This window comes from Perissodus microlepis, chromosome 2 (assembly GCF_051167445.1).
Source record: "Perissodus microlepis isolate ML-2025 ecotype Zambia chromosome 2, ASM5116744v1, whole genome shotgun sequence".
NCBI lineage: Eukaryota > Metazoa > Chordata > Actinopteri > Cichliformes > Cichlidae > Perissodus > Perissodus microlepis.
In genome coordinates, this window is record NC_140462.1 from 25,381,152 (window position 1) to 25,399,037 (window position 17,886).

At 42.9% G+C, this 17,886-nt stretch overlaps 1 protein-coding gene across 1 annotated transcript in view; it reads left to right on the plus strand.

Annotated features, from left to right (window-relative positions):
* The first annotated feature begins 1,508 nt into the window (after positions 1-1,508).
* Positions 1,509-17,886, plus strand: part of dgkq (diacylglycerol kinase theta) — a 32,394-nt gene continuing 16,016 nt past the window's right edge. The window contains exons 1-8 of the mRNA XM_084953334.1: positions 1,509-2,787; positions 7,101-7,180; positions 12,971-13,070; positions 13,159-13,244; positions 14,859-14,984; positions 15,420-15,573; positions 16,836-16,913; positions 17,070-17,161. Of these exons, the coding sequence (XP_084809460.1) occupies positions 2,562-2,787; positions 7,101-7,180; positions 12,971-13,070; positions 13,159-13,244; positions 14,859-14,984; positions 15,420-15,573; positions 16,836-16,913; positions 17,070-17,161 (942 nt within the window). The 5' untranslated portion in view covers positions 1,509-2,561. The remainder of the gene's footprint in view (positions 2,788-7,100; positions 7,181-12,970; positions 13,071-13,158; positions 13,245-14,858; positions 14,985-15,419; positions 15,574-16,835; positions 16,914-17,069; positions 17,162-17,886) is intronic.

The following is a 17,886-nucleotide window of genomic DNA, read 5'->3' on the forward strand; positions in this document are numbered from 1 at the left end:
GGAGGGATGCCTGGATTCAAACCCACAGCCTTCTTGCCGATAGGCAATAGAGTAACCTCTCCATTAGAGGGCAGAGTATCAAAATTAATTTCAGGAGTTTTGTGACAATAGAGAGAAATTGTAGAGGAAGTCCTTTTAACACACTGTGGTCAACATTTATAGGTTCAGGCATTTCTGATCAGATGGACGTGATTAAAAAACCCAGAGTCATCATGTTTACATTGTAGTTTTTAATCCCCAGGGACTCAGTAAATGCTCACACAGAGCTCCACTGCAGCCGTGTTTCATGTTTCAGGTAAGTTCATGGACAAAACCAGTAACAGTCGAGGATTAACACTAATTTACATATGCTTGATTTCTGGTTCATGGTCAGAGGCTGACCATGAATTCTGGAGCCAGGAACCAAAAGAGGAAATATCTGTTTAGTTTGAATGCATGCAAATTCATTATGAAGGTTCCCCCCCCCCCCCTTACTTCTGCCATCTAACTATGAACTCAGAGGCAAAACAGAGTTTACTGACTGGGAGTCATCATCTCCTTCCTTTGCTACAGTTATTCCAACGAAGCAAATGTACACAACCCACAAAATGTCATTAAAACATTAAAATAAATGCACTCCTGTTTTCAGCGATGCATATTCCACCATGTAAGATTTTCATATCATTAATACCTTTACTGCAGTGTAATGTCATTCAGAGTTAACACCTTGAATGAAACGTGCTCCAGAGTGAGGTTTAAAACTCACTTTTACTGAACAAATTTACAATAATAAGATTAAATGTTGTCCTCGTGTCTTTTTAAAGCAGTGCCTTGCCTGCTGTCATTTGGAATCTTGCATTTGTTCCACAAAATCATGAGAATTTGCTGAGAGCAAAGAGAAGGACAGATGAACACAGACAGAGATTCTCAGATGTATTTGTGAGATTACTAAGATGTTGGCTTCTTTTACAAATTAACTGAATTTAATTAAACCACCTTAAGCTTAAAGAGAGAATCTCTCACCAACTGAGTCTTTTAAATGTGAAAATGGTCTACAACCAGCTCAGAATATTTAACTATACGTTTCATTTGATTTGGTGTAAAAAAAACAAAAAAACAAAACTCTTATTTTGGTAAGTAACCAGATGTAATTGTTGAAAATTACACATAGTTACTTTTTGCCACCGCCGTCACTTAATGAAGCAGTGCAGTACACTGCAGCCTTTATTATTTTGTTCTTTAATATTTTCCGTGGTTCTCTAAATCTAGATTTTTTTTGTTCACCTGCAGCTTCTTTACTTTAACTTTAAAACTTTTGCACCACATCAAATCGGATGTTTCAGAATCAAGCCTTCAGTGAGGAGACACTGAAGCCGAAATTTGATCACAGACTTTCACTTTACATGTTTCGTTCTCATAAACTACTCAACGTGAAAGACTGAGGAAGAGAGTAAAGAAAAAGAGGAAGGAAAAAAGCATCAGGAGGAAGGAAATGAGATAAGAAATAAATGCTTTAAGGAAACCGTCATTCAGTGAGACAGGGAAGAGCCACTGTGATGAAGAGGTAGGGAGGAAGCGAAGGAGACTAGGGAAGGGGATGAAGCGCAGGGAGGAGGAGTAAATCAGTGTTGGAGACTGACGCGGAAGAAGAATCAGCCTCGGAAAAGGAAGAAGAAACCCGAAATGAAAGCAGCCCCCCCCTCCGTCAGGGGGACTTCACACTTGTTGATTATCGTCGGTCTCCAGTACTGAGGCGCTTTTTGGACTTCTTTTCGACCGATTTGTTGTGTCTTTCTGTGGGCTTGGACCGGCTGTTTTGGTGGTGCCTGGCTGGCTGAGTGATCGCTGAGACTGAAAAGATCACCCATCCATTTCACAGACTTCACGCTGCTGCGGACACACTCGGCATCCAGTTCTGCCCGATCGATATTTCATAATTTATTCATCCACCTTCCTTAGCAGGGAGCTTCGGGAAAGTGGCCGAGCAGGGCGCCCTGTCCTCCGCGCTGCGCCGCTGGGTGGCACCGCTGTCTCCGGGCGGAGGGTCTTTCTGATCGCGGGGATCGAGAGCAGCAGACGCCGTCGAAAAGGATCGAAAATCCAGTATTAATCTCTCACTGGAACAGCTGTCGTGTATTTTGGGAGAGTGGCTGGTCGATAAATGTGCAGGGAGTTTGTTTTTTAACGAGCCTGTGAGGCGGGATTCTCAGACAGCACACCGACCTCGGCGCCCTTTCCGCCGGGCAGCACCGCTGGCTCCAGCCGGTGCGATGACCGACCCTCCACGGGGCGACACCGACGTCACAGTCGCCATAAACTGAGCCGTGAACTGGTGGCCTGTTGTGTGTTTTAGGACCTGGATAATTATCTTCCAGAGCGAGGGGGAAAGTCCAGGACACACACCGAGTACGGCGCCCTTTGCCGGGCTGCGCCGCTGTGTTTGGCCCGGTGGGATGTCTCTCCACTACGGGTGAACTACTTCCTAGAAATCCAGCCCTTTTGGCACCAGGAGTTACCGCTGTTGAACCCCGTGTTGTCGCCCTGCTGTTGGGAAGTTTTTATAAGAGGGCGGGCAGGAGGACATGGCGGACTCCGGCCGGCCCAGACCGGCGGACCCTGATGCCGCAGAGAGCCGGACAGCGAGCCCGCTGGCCGGGAAGAAGAGGGCGCAGCAGTCCCCCGGACTCCGGTCCAAGTACCAGAGCTCTGCACCGGGTCACTGCTTTAAGAAAGTCACCCTGACCAAACCTACCTTCTGCCACAGCTGCAGCGACTTCATCTGGGGGATCATCGGCTTCTTGTGTGAAGGTAAGACAGCAAATATGCTTTGTTTAGTTATCGAGGTCATTACTTATGCACGAGATCAAAGTTCAGCTCGTGAGCTTCGCAAGCGCACATCCGGTTCTCCCCGCCGGAACCGAACCAAGCCTGAGCTGAGGTGTGTTTAACAACGTGATGAACCCGACTTACACCGATACCTGCCCCGGACACGGAGCTGATCCGCTTGAGGAGGCCAGGCTGGATCCCAGACCGTATCCCAGTCCGACCTCAGGCTGCAGCTGGAAACTTTTACAGGATAATGTGTGGTTGCTCTAAAAGTCTGTCTGCATGCACCAAAACATGCAACATCTGCAGTTAACCAACACAGACAAGGGCTCATGTGTTCCCTTTTTCCTTTCCTGTTCATTTTCTTCCTCCTTTCCTTCCCCTTGCCTCCTCTTTTCCTTTCGACACATCTTAATCATGAATTGGGAGGAGAATCAGAGCGAGTACATCCAGCACACCAACACAATTCAGTCTGCCCAGTAACACACTGGTTTTGCATAGTGTGTATGTGTGTGCACTTAAGTGTGTGTGCATGTCTAAAGGAGGCAAAGTGTCTATGGCACAATTGGAGCTTCAGTCAAGTCGTGATTTACTTCCCGTGGTTGTCATGGCAACAGGAGACTGGCAGGGATGCTGGTTGTTGGAGGAGTGTGAGTGTGTGTGTGTATTTGTGCGTCTCTGTGTGAGTGAGAGCAGAGACCATCCTCTTCATCACAAGCAGCATCAGATGCATTAAAATGTGCAGCAGCGCTTCTGCTCGCTTACGTAACCTTTCTTCTTTAAGCCATCACTTGGATTAACACAAACCAGTGATGTCATCAAATTGCCTCATCCGCCGCCGCGTTGTTAAAAGCCCATTTTCATGTTTCCCTTTACCTTTATTTAACAGGTGAACCGAGTGGACTCTGACCTCCGTAGCCTTTAGTATAGAGGTCACAAGGTCAATCAGGTGAGCTACAGCGGCGCCCTGGAGATGACTTCTTAAACCTGCATTTGTTTTAATGGCCAGTGGGGAGGGGGTGGGGCTGCATGACAATCACAGTGATGGCGTGCAATCGAGTGAATAAGACATCAGTCACACAAGCTTGGAGAGCGGTGGAGTGGTTGATGGCTGAAGCCTCAGTCACACAGGGCTGCAGACCAATCAGTGACCCTCTGGCAACCACCTGTTGCTAGGGAAAAACATGTATTCTCCGACCAGTTGGCCAAAGCCTGGCTGTGATTGCTTTGGTTGCGAGGATATTGCTGCAGTCACTGTTTGATGGACTTGTGCATAAACACTGCCCAGCTGCTCAGGAGCACGAAACTGGAAACTGTGAACACAGGAAACACGGGCTGTTTACCTTCAGAATAAAAGCTCACCTTTTCAAACATGTTGGCTTCAGCGTTGAGGCACAACTTTAATTTCTGTTTACTGCCGCTCGGCATGTAGTTGGCGAGCGTTTGCAGACGGACGTGAAACCTGCTGGCAACCACACAAATCATCCAGCTTCACCCAGCACGGGCCAGCAACCTCCAGGAGTCGCCGCCAACCAGTCACTGAATGCACGTTTCCATAACAACCAGTGGTCTTATCACGTCCAGGGTCATTATAAATAATTAAAGTTGACATGAAATAACATTTTTGTTGAGTAAAGTTTAAACAAACGTAGAGGACCTCTTCGTATCTGTTTGGTAAAAAAAACTCTGTAGACGTTTAAGGAAATTGATGCTTGGCTCCTTTGACCTTTAACCTCAGTGGACTCTTTCCTGATGAGTTTGTTGTCTCAGTCACTGTTTTCAGCTTTTATTGAATAAAACATGAAGTTTATTTTGTAAAGTGGGGTCCCATCAGAGTCAGAGAGCAGGATGCGTGTGGTTTACTCTGTTTCTCAGTCACATCTACCCCTCGCTTGCCACAGCCAGTTTCAAAACATCAAGATGGATGTAGAACAGGACTTCACCAACCGAAGGGTGATGTCACAATGGCCACATCCATCTTATATACCATATATGTCCGTTTACGGCTGTGACTGCAGCAGTGAGTGAGCTAAAAGCAGAAAAAACAAAGTGAGCACAGAGCACAAAGGGCAGCCTGGATTACTGTACATACACTGAGCTCATTATGAGAAACTGTGTGTAACAGGAACGGCCACTGCTGGGACAGGAGTACAGATCAGAATAGATCCTGTTTTGGTTACGTATCTCGGTGAAAACACGGGGCCGTGACGGCGGCTGTTCCTTTGTGACCAGAGCTGCTGCGAGTGCTTATCACGCACTGCTGTAATTTACATGTTTCCAGCGGCAGCACCGCCAGGAGCCACGAGCACCGACTTCTTATAAAAGACGGTTGCAGCCACCATAATGTCACACACAGGTTTGCACGCAGCATTCAGGAGCCTAAACTTTGACCTTTTGGCTTCTACCATGTTAGTTTGTTGGAACAGATAGAAAAGCTATAAAAGAGCAGGACACTGATCAAACGTTCAGGCTGCAGAAGGGTTTTTTTTGTCTGTCCAACATTTAAAATAACTGACTGATTTAAAATCAGTCAGTGAAGCTGCAGGAAGCAGAGAGCGACTGTCTGATAAGATTCAAGTATGAACGTTTGGATTGACATTATCATCAAAAATTCATTCAAACTGCTCCTCATCAAACACATTAAAGTTTTAGCTGTGATATCGTGGACTCTGAGCAGTCATTGCTGAGTCACCGGCTGTGAGAAAGTGCCTTCATCGGGGCTGTTAATGACCCGCCGGAGCTCCTGGACAGGAAAAACCTGACTGATCTCCTCTGGCCTCGGTCTGCCTCTGTGTGCTTGTTGTCTGGATGGTGTGCACAGACGTGCTCGCCTGCAGCAGGCTTTTATTGTTCAAACTGGCCAGAGTGAACATTTGAGGTTTACCACAGTGTGACAGCACAGGCAACAACACGCACACTCACTAAATGTCACTTCAGCACACACAGCGAGAGCAGACGAGGTGCAAACGTGACCAGCAGTCATCCAGCTGACAGCTTCCTTTCTTCTTCCAAACACATTTTTATTGTTCGCTCTCACGGTGTCACGGCTCCACGCCGCTTCTCTTCCACCGGGCGCTCGAGTGAAAGCGTTCTTATCTGTTTAACTCCATTTAACTCGGCTGAATTTGGAGGCAAATCCAAGTCATTACCTGAACTCTGACCCCCTCAGAATCAGCTGATGTTTTTTTATGTGCAATATCTTATTTAATAAAGCAGCGCAAAGGTTTACCCTCATAGTGTGAGTATTTTCAGAGTCGCGGGCCTGCGAGGGACACGGAGGGTCCAGATTTGATGATTTTTAATTGTTTTCAGCATTTTTGAGCTCTCATAACATCAGGAGATATCCATGAGGTTATTTGAGGCCTGAAAAACAAATTTAAGTTGGGTAAAAAAAACCAAATCAACTTTTTACTGATGGGAATCACCAGATACCCCACGATGGGACATTATCACTGTACGACTGCAATACTGTCAGTTATTTTTTTGCTTTAAAAATTGTGAAGCACAAACAGACCGAGTTTATAGAAGGAAGGAGGTCGCCGTCCTGTTTTTACTCGCGTGATGAGCTGTTAGCTGCTCTGAATTCAGACTTGTCTTCATCGAGCTCAGCGTGTCCAGCTTTGGATGGTTTTTCAGTTGTGGCAGTTTGACGTAAGGTTATCTCAGGACACTGGTGCATGAGACGAGCCCTCTTGTTTGTAGTTTTATCATTTGGTGTCCATCTATCCACACGACATGACAAAATATCACGATACTGTGCTGATTTTTCTTTTACTTTTTACCCACTCCAAGCGTCACAATCTGAAGACAAAATCAGTCTTTTTGTTCGGTGCCGCTTTGTCTGACTGTGAGCATCAGTATCGTATCATAGTTTCAATAAAAGGCGCCAGTTTAATGTCAGGCAGAGGAACAGAAACAAGCGTCGGTGCCCTGCATGTCCGAGCTGCTTTCTGAGAAACCCCCGAGGTGTGCTGGAGGTAACGTCAGCTGTAATGAATTAAGAAAATCATGCTCCAGGTGAAAGTGATGGTTTGCAAAATTGCACTGAAACTTTTTGAATCTGTACCTGTTTAATTCATGCCATGCTTTTTAATTTTTTTTTATGTTTGTGCGACGGCTGTATTTGTGTTAATGCCTGCTGCACACACGGTCAGTTTACCACTGAGATGCAGAGATTCTCGTATAAATGCCAAATATCATAAGAAAAAGCATCTCTTTAACAACAACTCAGAAACCCGAGAGAAACCCCGACAGTGTTAATGGTCTCTGACTGTGCTCCTCTGTCTCCTCCTCAGTGTGTAACTTCATGTGTCACGAAAAATGCCTGAAGACGCTGCGGAAGGTTTGTTCCTCCATGACTCCGTCTCTGGTCCAGGTGAGTATCCAACATACGCTCATGCTCCAAACTCCAAATGAGCCAAAATGCGTCACTACAGACACGGGACAATGTTGGCCCGATGCGTCTGGAGTGGGAGCAACGAGAGTAAAAACAGGAGGAAGGTGCTGTGTGAGAAAACAGAGAATTTACATTTATTTCACAGCCAGTTACTAGTCCGTACAGACATTTGCACATCTATAAAACCTTCCTGCATTGAGAATACAAAGCAAACGTCGCTACAGGATGTTTTCTGTAACATACACGTGGTAGTTGGTTCGGATTGGAACCGCACCGAGACCATCTCCTCCAAAATGTCTCAGTGTGGTTGTTTTGGTTCGCACCCGTTTTAAACAGACTAAACACTGCAGGTGAGGAAACACCTTTACTTTAATCTCTGGACCCCAGTCCGGGAGCCAATGGGACGAAGGCAGGGATCCCCAGATGTGATGGGATGGGGTTTATTTTTACACCTTGCAGGGCTGAACTTCTTTAGGCATTACCCATCAGAGAACGAGAATGCAAACACGATCAGATTAGACATCAGCCGGCCTTTAACCGACCAGCTCCCCGGTCCAAATGCAATTATGCTGATGTGCTCAGCTGAGAGTCTGGTGCATTTACTTGTAGAAAGTAGGCGCCATGTGCGCTGCCTCCTGCACACTACACCCATGCATCCACCCGCATCTAAACCACACAGAATATTTCCAGTAACATGAAAGCATCTGAAGAGGACTATTTCCTGCTCGCTGCTGCATGTGAGCGAGGAAAACTGGAGAATATTCCAGTCTGATTCTCACAAATGTGTCCTGAAAAGTTCAGCTGCGAAAGTTATTGTAACCTCTAAGTGAGAACTGACTTTTCATGTAATTGTGCAAACAGGAGACTAAATCACACTGTAAGCCACAATAAGACTAATAAGCTGATGTTACACGGTATACTTAACCGCTACAGCGTAGAGTAAGTTAGGATCTTTGGCTTTTTGTTCACAGCTAAAAGAAAAGTTCAAATATTTATTTAAACTAACAAGTAAACAGTAATTTAATATTTCACAACAAGGATTTCCAGCAGTCCATGTTTGTCAGTCCGCACACTCAAGTGGTTCAGAGTCTCTTCAGTTCAGGTGTGTGGAGTGTGTGTGTGTGTTTGTGTATAGCGTTTATTGTTAGCAGTACTACCCAGGTAGTGTGTTATATTGAGCTCTCATAAGCTAATCTGTCCAGAAGCAACGCAGCTTCACTTGTAAGTAGGCTGGAAACTTTCCTGCATCACAGGTGGATTAATTTGTCTTACTCGCACAATTTCATTTGTGTTAATTCACATTTTCTCGATTGTGAACAGCGGCCACATGAATCCACCACTTACTGAATTGCGAGAATGCAACTCATTGCTACAAAATGTGGCTGCAATATAATCTATACAAAGACCGCTTGTACAGTACATTAAACTTACTTCCTAGCTTACTTAGTACTTAAAAGTACTTCCTTCCTACTCTAAGCTCACAAGTAAATAACTTAAAAAATAATACAGCACTTAAAAGAAAACTAATAGAATTTACACACTTAGCTAACAGGACTTAGCTAGCTGTTAGCACTTAGCTAACAGCTAGCTTGTTATGCTAATTATCCTTAAAAATAAAAACAGAGGTATATCTGGATCAAAACAAAAAGTGTTCTCATTTACCAACAAGCAGAAGAGTAAAAGCCAACTTTGTATCTTCAACCATAACTTTTTAATCAGGACTAAAGAAAAAAAAAAAAAACTCCAGGTGAGTTGCTCCAAGCAGCATAACTAGCATCAACGTTGTTCTCCTGCGCAACTCAAATTCACAAGTACCACACGGTGTCATAGTGCCACCTGCTTGCATTCCTTGAGTTAATTTTATGAGGCAATTTTGGTGAGTTAGGGTTGAAACAAAATGCTTATTTTCAAATCCGGACCTGAACCTCTCACAGACCACCTGTCCACTCTTTAAGTATGTCTGTCATTGTCTCAGGATCTAAGTGACATTCAGAGCCCTCAAAGAGTCTGTTTACTGTAAATAACAGTTTAGAAACCAAATCAGAGCATGGCTTTAGCTTCTGCTGTGGACGTTATCACTCTGTATTGTAAGAAATGAAAAGCTGCAGAGACTTCATTGCACTGAAACAAGTGGATAATTGTGCTTCCAGTGAAGGTGACATTCTAGAAATGGCCCATGGTGAGTGAACAAACTCTACCCAGCAGAACAAACCAGACATAATCAGCCAACAAAGTTATAAAATGAAAGCAGCAGACCTGCTTTGTTCTGTCAGCTTCACAGTTTGCTCTCCAGCCCTTCTTTTTATTGTCTCCTTCACTTTTGCCGCCTCGCTGAAACGCTCCACACGCGCCGACACGATGTTTATCGATCAGCACAGCACTGATCACTGAGCTTGACTAACTGCTGCACCGATCAATAGCTCTGCAATAAACACGAGCAGGCAGCAGCAGTGGTGTTTTCTCCTCACCTGCTTTTAATGTGAAATATCCTCAGGCTCCTTATTATTGCTCAGGCAGCTCTTGGGTCAGGTTTAACTAAAGAGCGTTCAGTATTTCTACCCTCCGACCTGACAAGCAGCAGCTCCATTATAAGCACAAAAACGGCGCGGCACAAAAAGAATCAAACAAAACACAAATGGAAAACAACAGCTCAGAATGTGGTCTGTGTGGTGCTTCACGTAACATACTTTCACTAGACACACTGAAGTGTGATCCAGGAAGTCCAGTTTGGAGGTTTGGACACCAAAACACTCAGCTTACAGAAATATGATGGACAGTTCCCAGATTATTATTACAGAAACCAAAACCTGAAGGCAGCAGGGCCCCTCAGAGGTTTCCTACATGACAAGTATCATCATGATCTTCTTATCACCTCTGATAGTCGACTGGTATCTGTGCTCAGTGCAGTGTTTGATGTTGCTGGTCACAACATTTTAATGAAGAAATTAGAATACACAATTAGCATTAAAGGAAACGCACTGTACTAGTTTGAATTGTATTTATGGGATACTTCCTGGTATTTTGCATGCAAATTTTGTTGGAGATTTCCTCAATCACCTAAGGGTCTGTGCTGAAGCCAAACTTTTTACTTTATACATGCTTCCCCAATGTAATATTGTTAGAAAACTATATATTTCTATGTAGATGATAACCAGTTATTAGGGCTGCTCGATTATGGCAAAAATGATAATCACGATTATTTTCACTGAAATTGAGATCTCGATTATTTGACGATATTTATTTAACCCTTTCAGACCTACCATAGAACCAAGTCCGCCAGAGCTTATATTATTTTTTTTACATGTTGTAGTGCCATTTGTGGGAGCATTTCAAGTTGCTATACATCAATACAACTGTTATAGCCCATATTTTAATAATATGTATGCATTAAGTCCATAGTAACTACATTAATAGCAAAAAAGTGCAATAAACTACAAAAAAATTGCAAATCGTTTTTTTTTTTTTTTTTTTACATACATTTCTACTTGGAGAAATTTAAGAGGTTTATCCCTCAAAACTTTAAATACAAAAAAGTTGCAAAAAATAGTTTACAACAACAGGAAATTTCTTTTGAGTGTCTTCATAGTTTTATTTTGGAGATACAGCAATTTTTATATACTGCAGGAAAAACAAAAAAACAATCCTATGATGCAAATTTGCAAAGAAAACAGCATGTGCATCAAAATAAACTATTTCCAGCAGTGCAATTCGAGTTCTAAGCATCCCAGAAACTATTCAGAAAAGTCAAACATGACTTATAAAAACACCAGCATAGGCTTTTAAGGCCTACAAGTAAAAAACGTCATTTTCCGCGAAAATGACGTCACTTCCGGTTTCGGCCAGGAAATGGCGGACATGCGATAGTTCGCGCTGATGTCTGTTTCAATGTGGGAAGTGTTACGAACAGCTGATCGGATCGGCAAAGCGTGTTTCTGGAATATTATGTTTTTCTTCCTGCAAGCGCTTTTTATGCAATTTTTGCAAAGCTTTATGTGGAAGGAAACCGTGACCTAGCACAAGCTGATGGCATAAGATGTAAGTGTCATATGCAAAAAAAATTATTGCGCTAGCTTACATGGTTCAGGTTCTACAGGGATTTAAAAATAGTTACACAAAACGGAGCATGCTGCTCTGACCGGCTTTAAAGGGTTAACAATAACAATGTATTAAATAATGACTTTAAAAAATAATATAAAAATAGTGTGCAAATACTGATAACAGTGCAAATGTTTGCAATATAAGAAATAAATGAAAAATGTAAACATCTATGTTTAGTGAACTTTGCAGTGTTGCTCTTTGGTGCAGCTACAACACTGTAGCAAAGTTTACACACTATGTCTACTTGATCCACGTCTGACTCCGCGAACCCATAATGTTTCCACACCACTGAAGTTTTTTTTTTTTTTTTTTTTTTACCTCTCTTTTCAACCAATGCTAGTCACTCTCCTCTCCAAATAACTTCTGCTTAGCTTTCTGAGCTTCCCTCGGGTCCTCTTAATTGTTGTGACACGTGTTCGAAATGCAGAGAGGTGCGCTCGATTTGCCACACGGAGCAGCGCGAGAGTAAAGCACGAGGGAGGGGCTAATAATCGGCTCAGTCATTTTTAATGATCGTTAAAAGCCCAGATCGTAATCGTGATTAAAATTCGATTAATTGAGCAGCCCTACCAGTTATATTCATCTATGACATCATCTGACACAAGTCAAATTGTATTTCTCTCGATAATAAAATGTGAACAGTAGAGATGTGCCATAGGAGAGTAACAGAAATGTGGTTTTACGTACATTCGGTACAAGTTTAAGATCATCTGAATCAGCATAACAAAATAATATGGTATCATCTGCGTATAACTTTACATAACACAGTGCCATCAATATAAAAACTGGAAAAACAACTGAACCCATAACTGAGCCTTGTGGGACACCATTAAGCATTAGTTATCATTAATGTCTCCAACATCTCTTCCCAGCTCCACGGCTTTTCAGGGGCAAAAGTTTAAATAAAGCTCTAAAAAAATGTCATATATAAACATCAATGTGCACACACTAATAATAAGATAATGTGTAAGTAAATGATTAAAGCACATTCGTGGAGTAGAATTCAAACTTAATGTAAATACACTGTGCGCTGCCATACAGCTGCGTTCACTTCGTTCTGGGGTGTTTGGCTCTCTTGGATGTGATGTAGCTGCAGGCCTTCACTCTGCCCCTCATGTTTGAATGTTATCTTCTTACATAACCTGTCATGCTGCTTTAGTGGTGGCTCATTATAAATAAAGGATTTGGAAAAATGCAAAACTATAACAGATCCCTCTGTCCTGACGGTCTCTTTATTCATTATAAACATTTCCACCCGGTCATTACAGTAAAGTACACAAGCGACACTGAGCGAGGAGCGTTAAAGTGAAGGAAAAACAGAGCAATAAAATGCATTTAATCATTTCTTTTTGAGAAATGAAGAGAGGTCATTGGATCAAACATGGCAATTACAACAACAACAACAAATAACAGCCATGATATTTACAGCAACATCTGTAAGTCAACATAAAAATTGCAGCCAACAGCTGTATTTTGATGGGGACTATTTTCATCAGAGGAGCAATACAGATTTACAGACTGTTTGGAGCAGCAAGAGCAATGTGCTGTTTTGTTTTTGGGGTTTTGTTTTTTTAATTAAGCTCTGTATTCATGGACAGCCAATAGGCTGGAGGCTCAGTGTTGCGTTTACTTTGTCTGTTTGTTAACATACATTGCTGCTGCCCCCTGCAGGTGCCGGTGGCTCACTGCTTCGGTCCCGCCGGTCAGAAGAAACGTTTCTGCTGCGTCTGCAGGAAACAAACAGAGGGAAGCACGGCGCTGCGCTGCGAAGGTCAGACCAGCACCATCACCAAGTAGACCAGTGGATTAAATCTTATGATTGATTTTTTTATTAGTGCGTGTGTGTTTGTGTGTTTCAGTGTGTGAGCTGCATGTCCACGCCGACTGTGCCATCTTCACCTGTGCCGACTGTCGCAGCTGCCACCTGGACGGGATTCTGGAGCAGGTATCGCTTTAAAAAATATCAGTATAAATATAAAGTGTTTCCAACAGTAAGCTGGACTCAAACTACGGAGGCCAATGCTACAGTTTTCAGTCTGACCTCATGGGGGCGCTACTGCCTCGTGTTTCTTGTGCCTAAACTCGCAAACAGTGACACAGAAATGTCACTGAAGATGAGGAGTTTCTCTGTGATGTTCACAATCAGATCATAAAAGGGCTGAACCAGAGAAGTTCAGTCAGTTTGGTTAACAAACGGGCTCTTCTTAACTGGCACAGAGATGCTGTGTTAAGGCCGTGTGTTATGTTGTAATGCACAAAAACACCACCAGAGGGCAGGCTCTATAGGTGGAAGATGCAGCTGAGCTCAGCAAGCTGTGAAACATGACTGCTGGAAGTAGTTTAGAGTAGACTCCAGCTACGTGATCCATCAGTGAGCCGTTTGGCACATCGATCGCTTTAAAAATTATTTTAGGTAGTTTAATAGTTTATTCTGATCCCTCACATCCATAGCTATGATGACTTTATTGTAGATTTTTATTGTATTTCTTTTTAAAATACTGACTTTGTTAGAAGTAACACAAGGCCTCTGAATTTATTCTCTCATATAGTACCTGCTGCTCTCTGGTGCCAGCTGAACCCTCAGCGTCCACTCATCTCGCGGTTTTGGTTGGCGCTTGTGCAAACCTGAAACTGTGTCTAACTCAGTTAAAAACACAAACAGGAAATAAAGCAGTCGTGGTGGTCGTCTCAAAGTGTTCTGCATCAGTGTTCTCCATCTCTGTGCTCCTGCAGTGAGCGATCACTGAGACGTGCTGAAATAACCTTGTCTCTCACGCTTCATCCCTCGCCATGCACGCGAGGTTACCAAAAAAACCGTGCGCATGGCAGGGATGCTCTGTCCTCCGGCATCTGTGACATCATTTTTTGTGACAACAATGAAAACGATCAGTCACTCCTTGAACTGAAGAGCAGGAGCTTGAGAAAGTTCATGCATCAGTATTTTCCACTAAAGGAGAGGGAAGTGTCACCAAATGCAGACTTTGTGATTAAAAACTGCTGTGAATACTGCAGTGTAATACCATGTGCACAAGATGAGATGGTAGATATTTCCACCTTAAAAAACTAAAACAAAAATAATTAATAACTGAATTCCTACCTGACAAATTTTCTATAGTTTGAAATGTAGGTAGCGCCCACTGTGCAGCTACTCTACAATAGAAACTGGGCTCTGTGATGTAGTGATATTGATCAGGTCCAGTCAGTCTGACTTTAATCAGAGACGTTGTAAGACACTTCAATGAGGATGTCTGCCGTCGGTTCAGTGTGTGTAGCTCGATCAAAACCCATCGATCGCTCACAGTCTGGATAAAAAGTGAAAAGCATGAAGCTGATCTCCTGCAGAGCTGATGATGGCAGACAGGCTGACAACAACCCCGGGAAGCTGTCGTCGGGTTTCAGCCCATCTATTCACACAGTGCACTTTTCTTTTTCTGTGCTTTCATCCTCACAAATATGACATTTCATTTTTACATCCTCCTCAATTAGCTGCGGCTGATGGGGACTATTTTTAGCGCTGGATTGAAACTCATTTGGTGGTCTTCTTTTCTTTCTGCTCCAGGATACGTTCCACCACCACTGGAGGGAGGGAAACCTGGCGTCAGCGGCAAGGTGTGAGGTTTGCCGGCGTTCATGCGGGTCGTCTGACGTCCTGGCAGGGATGAGGTGCGAGTGGTGCGGCATCACGGTGAGAATCAGCGAAGAATGTGTCAGCGTTGATTTCCTCTAGGGTGGGGTTTAGGTTGGGTTTCAAGAAGCTCAAGTGCTAAAACCTGCAGTGCCTCTAACGTCCAGCAGAGGCTCCAGTCCATTCATGACACCTGTACAGTTGATGAATTAAATTCCATTAAGGCTTAAAGCTTCACCCCAGCTAACTGGAGTCCCTGCATTCCCAGACTATTCTCTTCCTAAATTTAAATTGAACCTCTTTGAGATCATTTAGCTGTCTCTGGTCCTGATGATACAGAAACTGTTAACAAGTAAAGGTGATTCCTGAGTCTCCACAGATTCACCTTACCCCATAGACCAGAGGTGTTGAACTCTGAGATCACGGGTGTTACATGATGTTTCACTTCCCTGAGCTTTGTGTGTGTAAAGTGACATGTTGCTTTCCCGCCTGCAGAGCCATGCGGCATGTTACCTCGGCATGCCGGCAGAGTGCACTCTGGGACGTCTGCGCTGCATGCTGCTGCATCCGGCCTGTGTCCGCCTCGACTCCAGAAACTTCAGCAAGATGCACTGTTACCGCATCACTGAGAGCTGCAGCCACGAGTTGGGTATGCACACAGTGAACCCCGCCTTACAGAAAACGTTCACACTTCAAAAAAAATAAAGATTTACATCATCGGGAGTTAATGGGAGGCAGGTCTGCACAGCAGGAGTGAAACAAACACACATATGCTCCTCCAGACCACATCCTTTGACACTACTGACACAAACTGTGTGAACCGCAAACGCTCGGCTCGTTTCCTGACAGCTTCACTGCTGATCTGAGCTGTGAAACTGAAAAAAGATGTTTTTAAAGAAGTCAGGATGTGAACAGTGCAGACAAACATCCAAACACAGAGAGCTGAAACACGAGCCCCTGCAGGTTTCAAAGGGCCAAATCACAAAATTCACAAAAACACTTCAGGGTGTTTCTGTTTTCCAGAAAATTCTTCCAAAATAAAACTCTTAACAGCAAAACAAAACAAAGTCAGAGCTCAGGAGGCTGCCCGTGAAGAAAGGCAGCAAAGTCAGGAACAACAAGAGTTCATTTTAATCCTCCAGACGATCTCCAAAGTCTCACAATATCTGAACTCACTTTTCTACTCTGTTTGTAGAAAGAGTTGAGACACTGGAAATTAAATACAGAATTTGATGATTTTAAAATCTGTATTTTATTCACATTAGAACACAGAAAACCTATCAAATGTGTAAACAGAAAAATAAGATATGAGCTAAAACTCACAGGTTGGTGAATCTCTGCCCATCGTTACTTCTGAGAAACTCTAAGATGCTCTTCTTATACCCGATCATGTGACTGACCTGCTGCCAGTTCATCTGATTAGCTGTTCGACGTTTCTCCAGCTGTTTCTTTTTAGTATTACTTACGTTTCCAGCCTTTTCTTGCCGCGTACCAACATTTTGAGACACGTTTCTGCCATCAAATTCAAATTGAGCTTATAATTTTTGGGAAATCTCTCAGTTTAAACATTTGTTCAATTGTGAATAAAATATGGGTCTATGAGATTTACACATCATTGCTTTGTGGTGGTTGGTGTTGTGTTTCTACGCTGAAACACCAACTGTTGTGATAAGAGAGACAGCCGTGGTGCTGTCAGAGACCTTTTGTATTTTTTAATTGATTGTTGATGCTTTTATTACTTGACAAATCCACAAACTAAGATTTCAGACGTCAGGCTCTAAATGAGAATAAGGTGAGCTGCTGATCTGGGTCTGTTTCAGGTTGTTCCAGCTTGTTGAAATCTGATCAGGAAGTTCTGTGTCCAGTAAACTGTCTCACCTGACCGGCTCTTTTCCTCCATGTTTCCATTAGATAACTCCGATGATGCTGATCTCTCTGCTGCAGCAGCGCCAGCATCCAAAGACGGTCAGCCGGCTGCCTCAGAGTCAGGTCGGTTCACCGTATGTCTGTATACGAGCTCCCTTTGTGTTTCAGAGGTTTTATTAATGACCAACTGGTGGATGATACAGCTGTGGAATAACATTTCTGCTTGCAGATGTTGCAGTCACATCTGGTTGTGTCTGGTTTGTTTACTGTGACCCACAGGTAAACAGTTTCTCAAGGTGTTTGATGGCGACGATGCAGTCAAGCGCGGTGTCTTCCGACTGGTCTCAATCACAAAGAATGAGGAAGTGGTGGTAAGGGCTCTGCTTCCTCCCAAAAACCTGACACACACACACACACACACACACACACACACACACACACACACACACCAAGACGGGTACTACTACCTCTTCTACCACCGAAATCTCACACAACTTTCATGGAACACAACTTTCAAAATAAAAGCAGTGAGCTATAATTCTGTAAAAGCTATTTTTAGTAATATGACACAGAATGGTGTCAGAGGAATATCCCGAACACCGTGACTAATCTTGCTTCTCAGTAAGACTGTGTCTAACTTTGACCTTGGTTGGATTAGAATATTAATTAAGGAAAGATTATGAAATGAAAAACCAGGATTTACATAATTAAATAGTCACAGATATGAAAGGCTTAAAACCCCCAAACTTATGAGTAAAGTCAAAATTATGGAGTAAAGGGTTTAAAAACTTTTCATATACAAATTAACAATAAGTTACAATAAAAACAAAACAAAATTTGACTCAAACTTAGAAGAAAAAAACAAATCAATAAATTAGAAGATGACAAATGATAAAACTAAAAATAATAGTCAAATTTCTTTGATTAAAAAAAGTAAGAATTCTTTAAAAAAGTTTAAATTTTGTCCCAAAAACAGGAGAATGGTCAAAGTTCAGATTTTAAATCTTAAGTAAAATAAATTAAATAAATAAAATTCATAACTGTCAAATGAAAAGTCAACATTAGGTACAATAATAATTGAGATTATATTATCTAA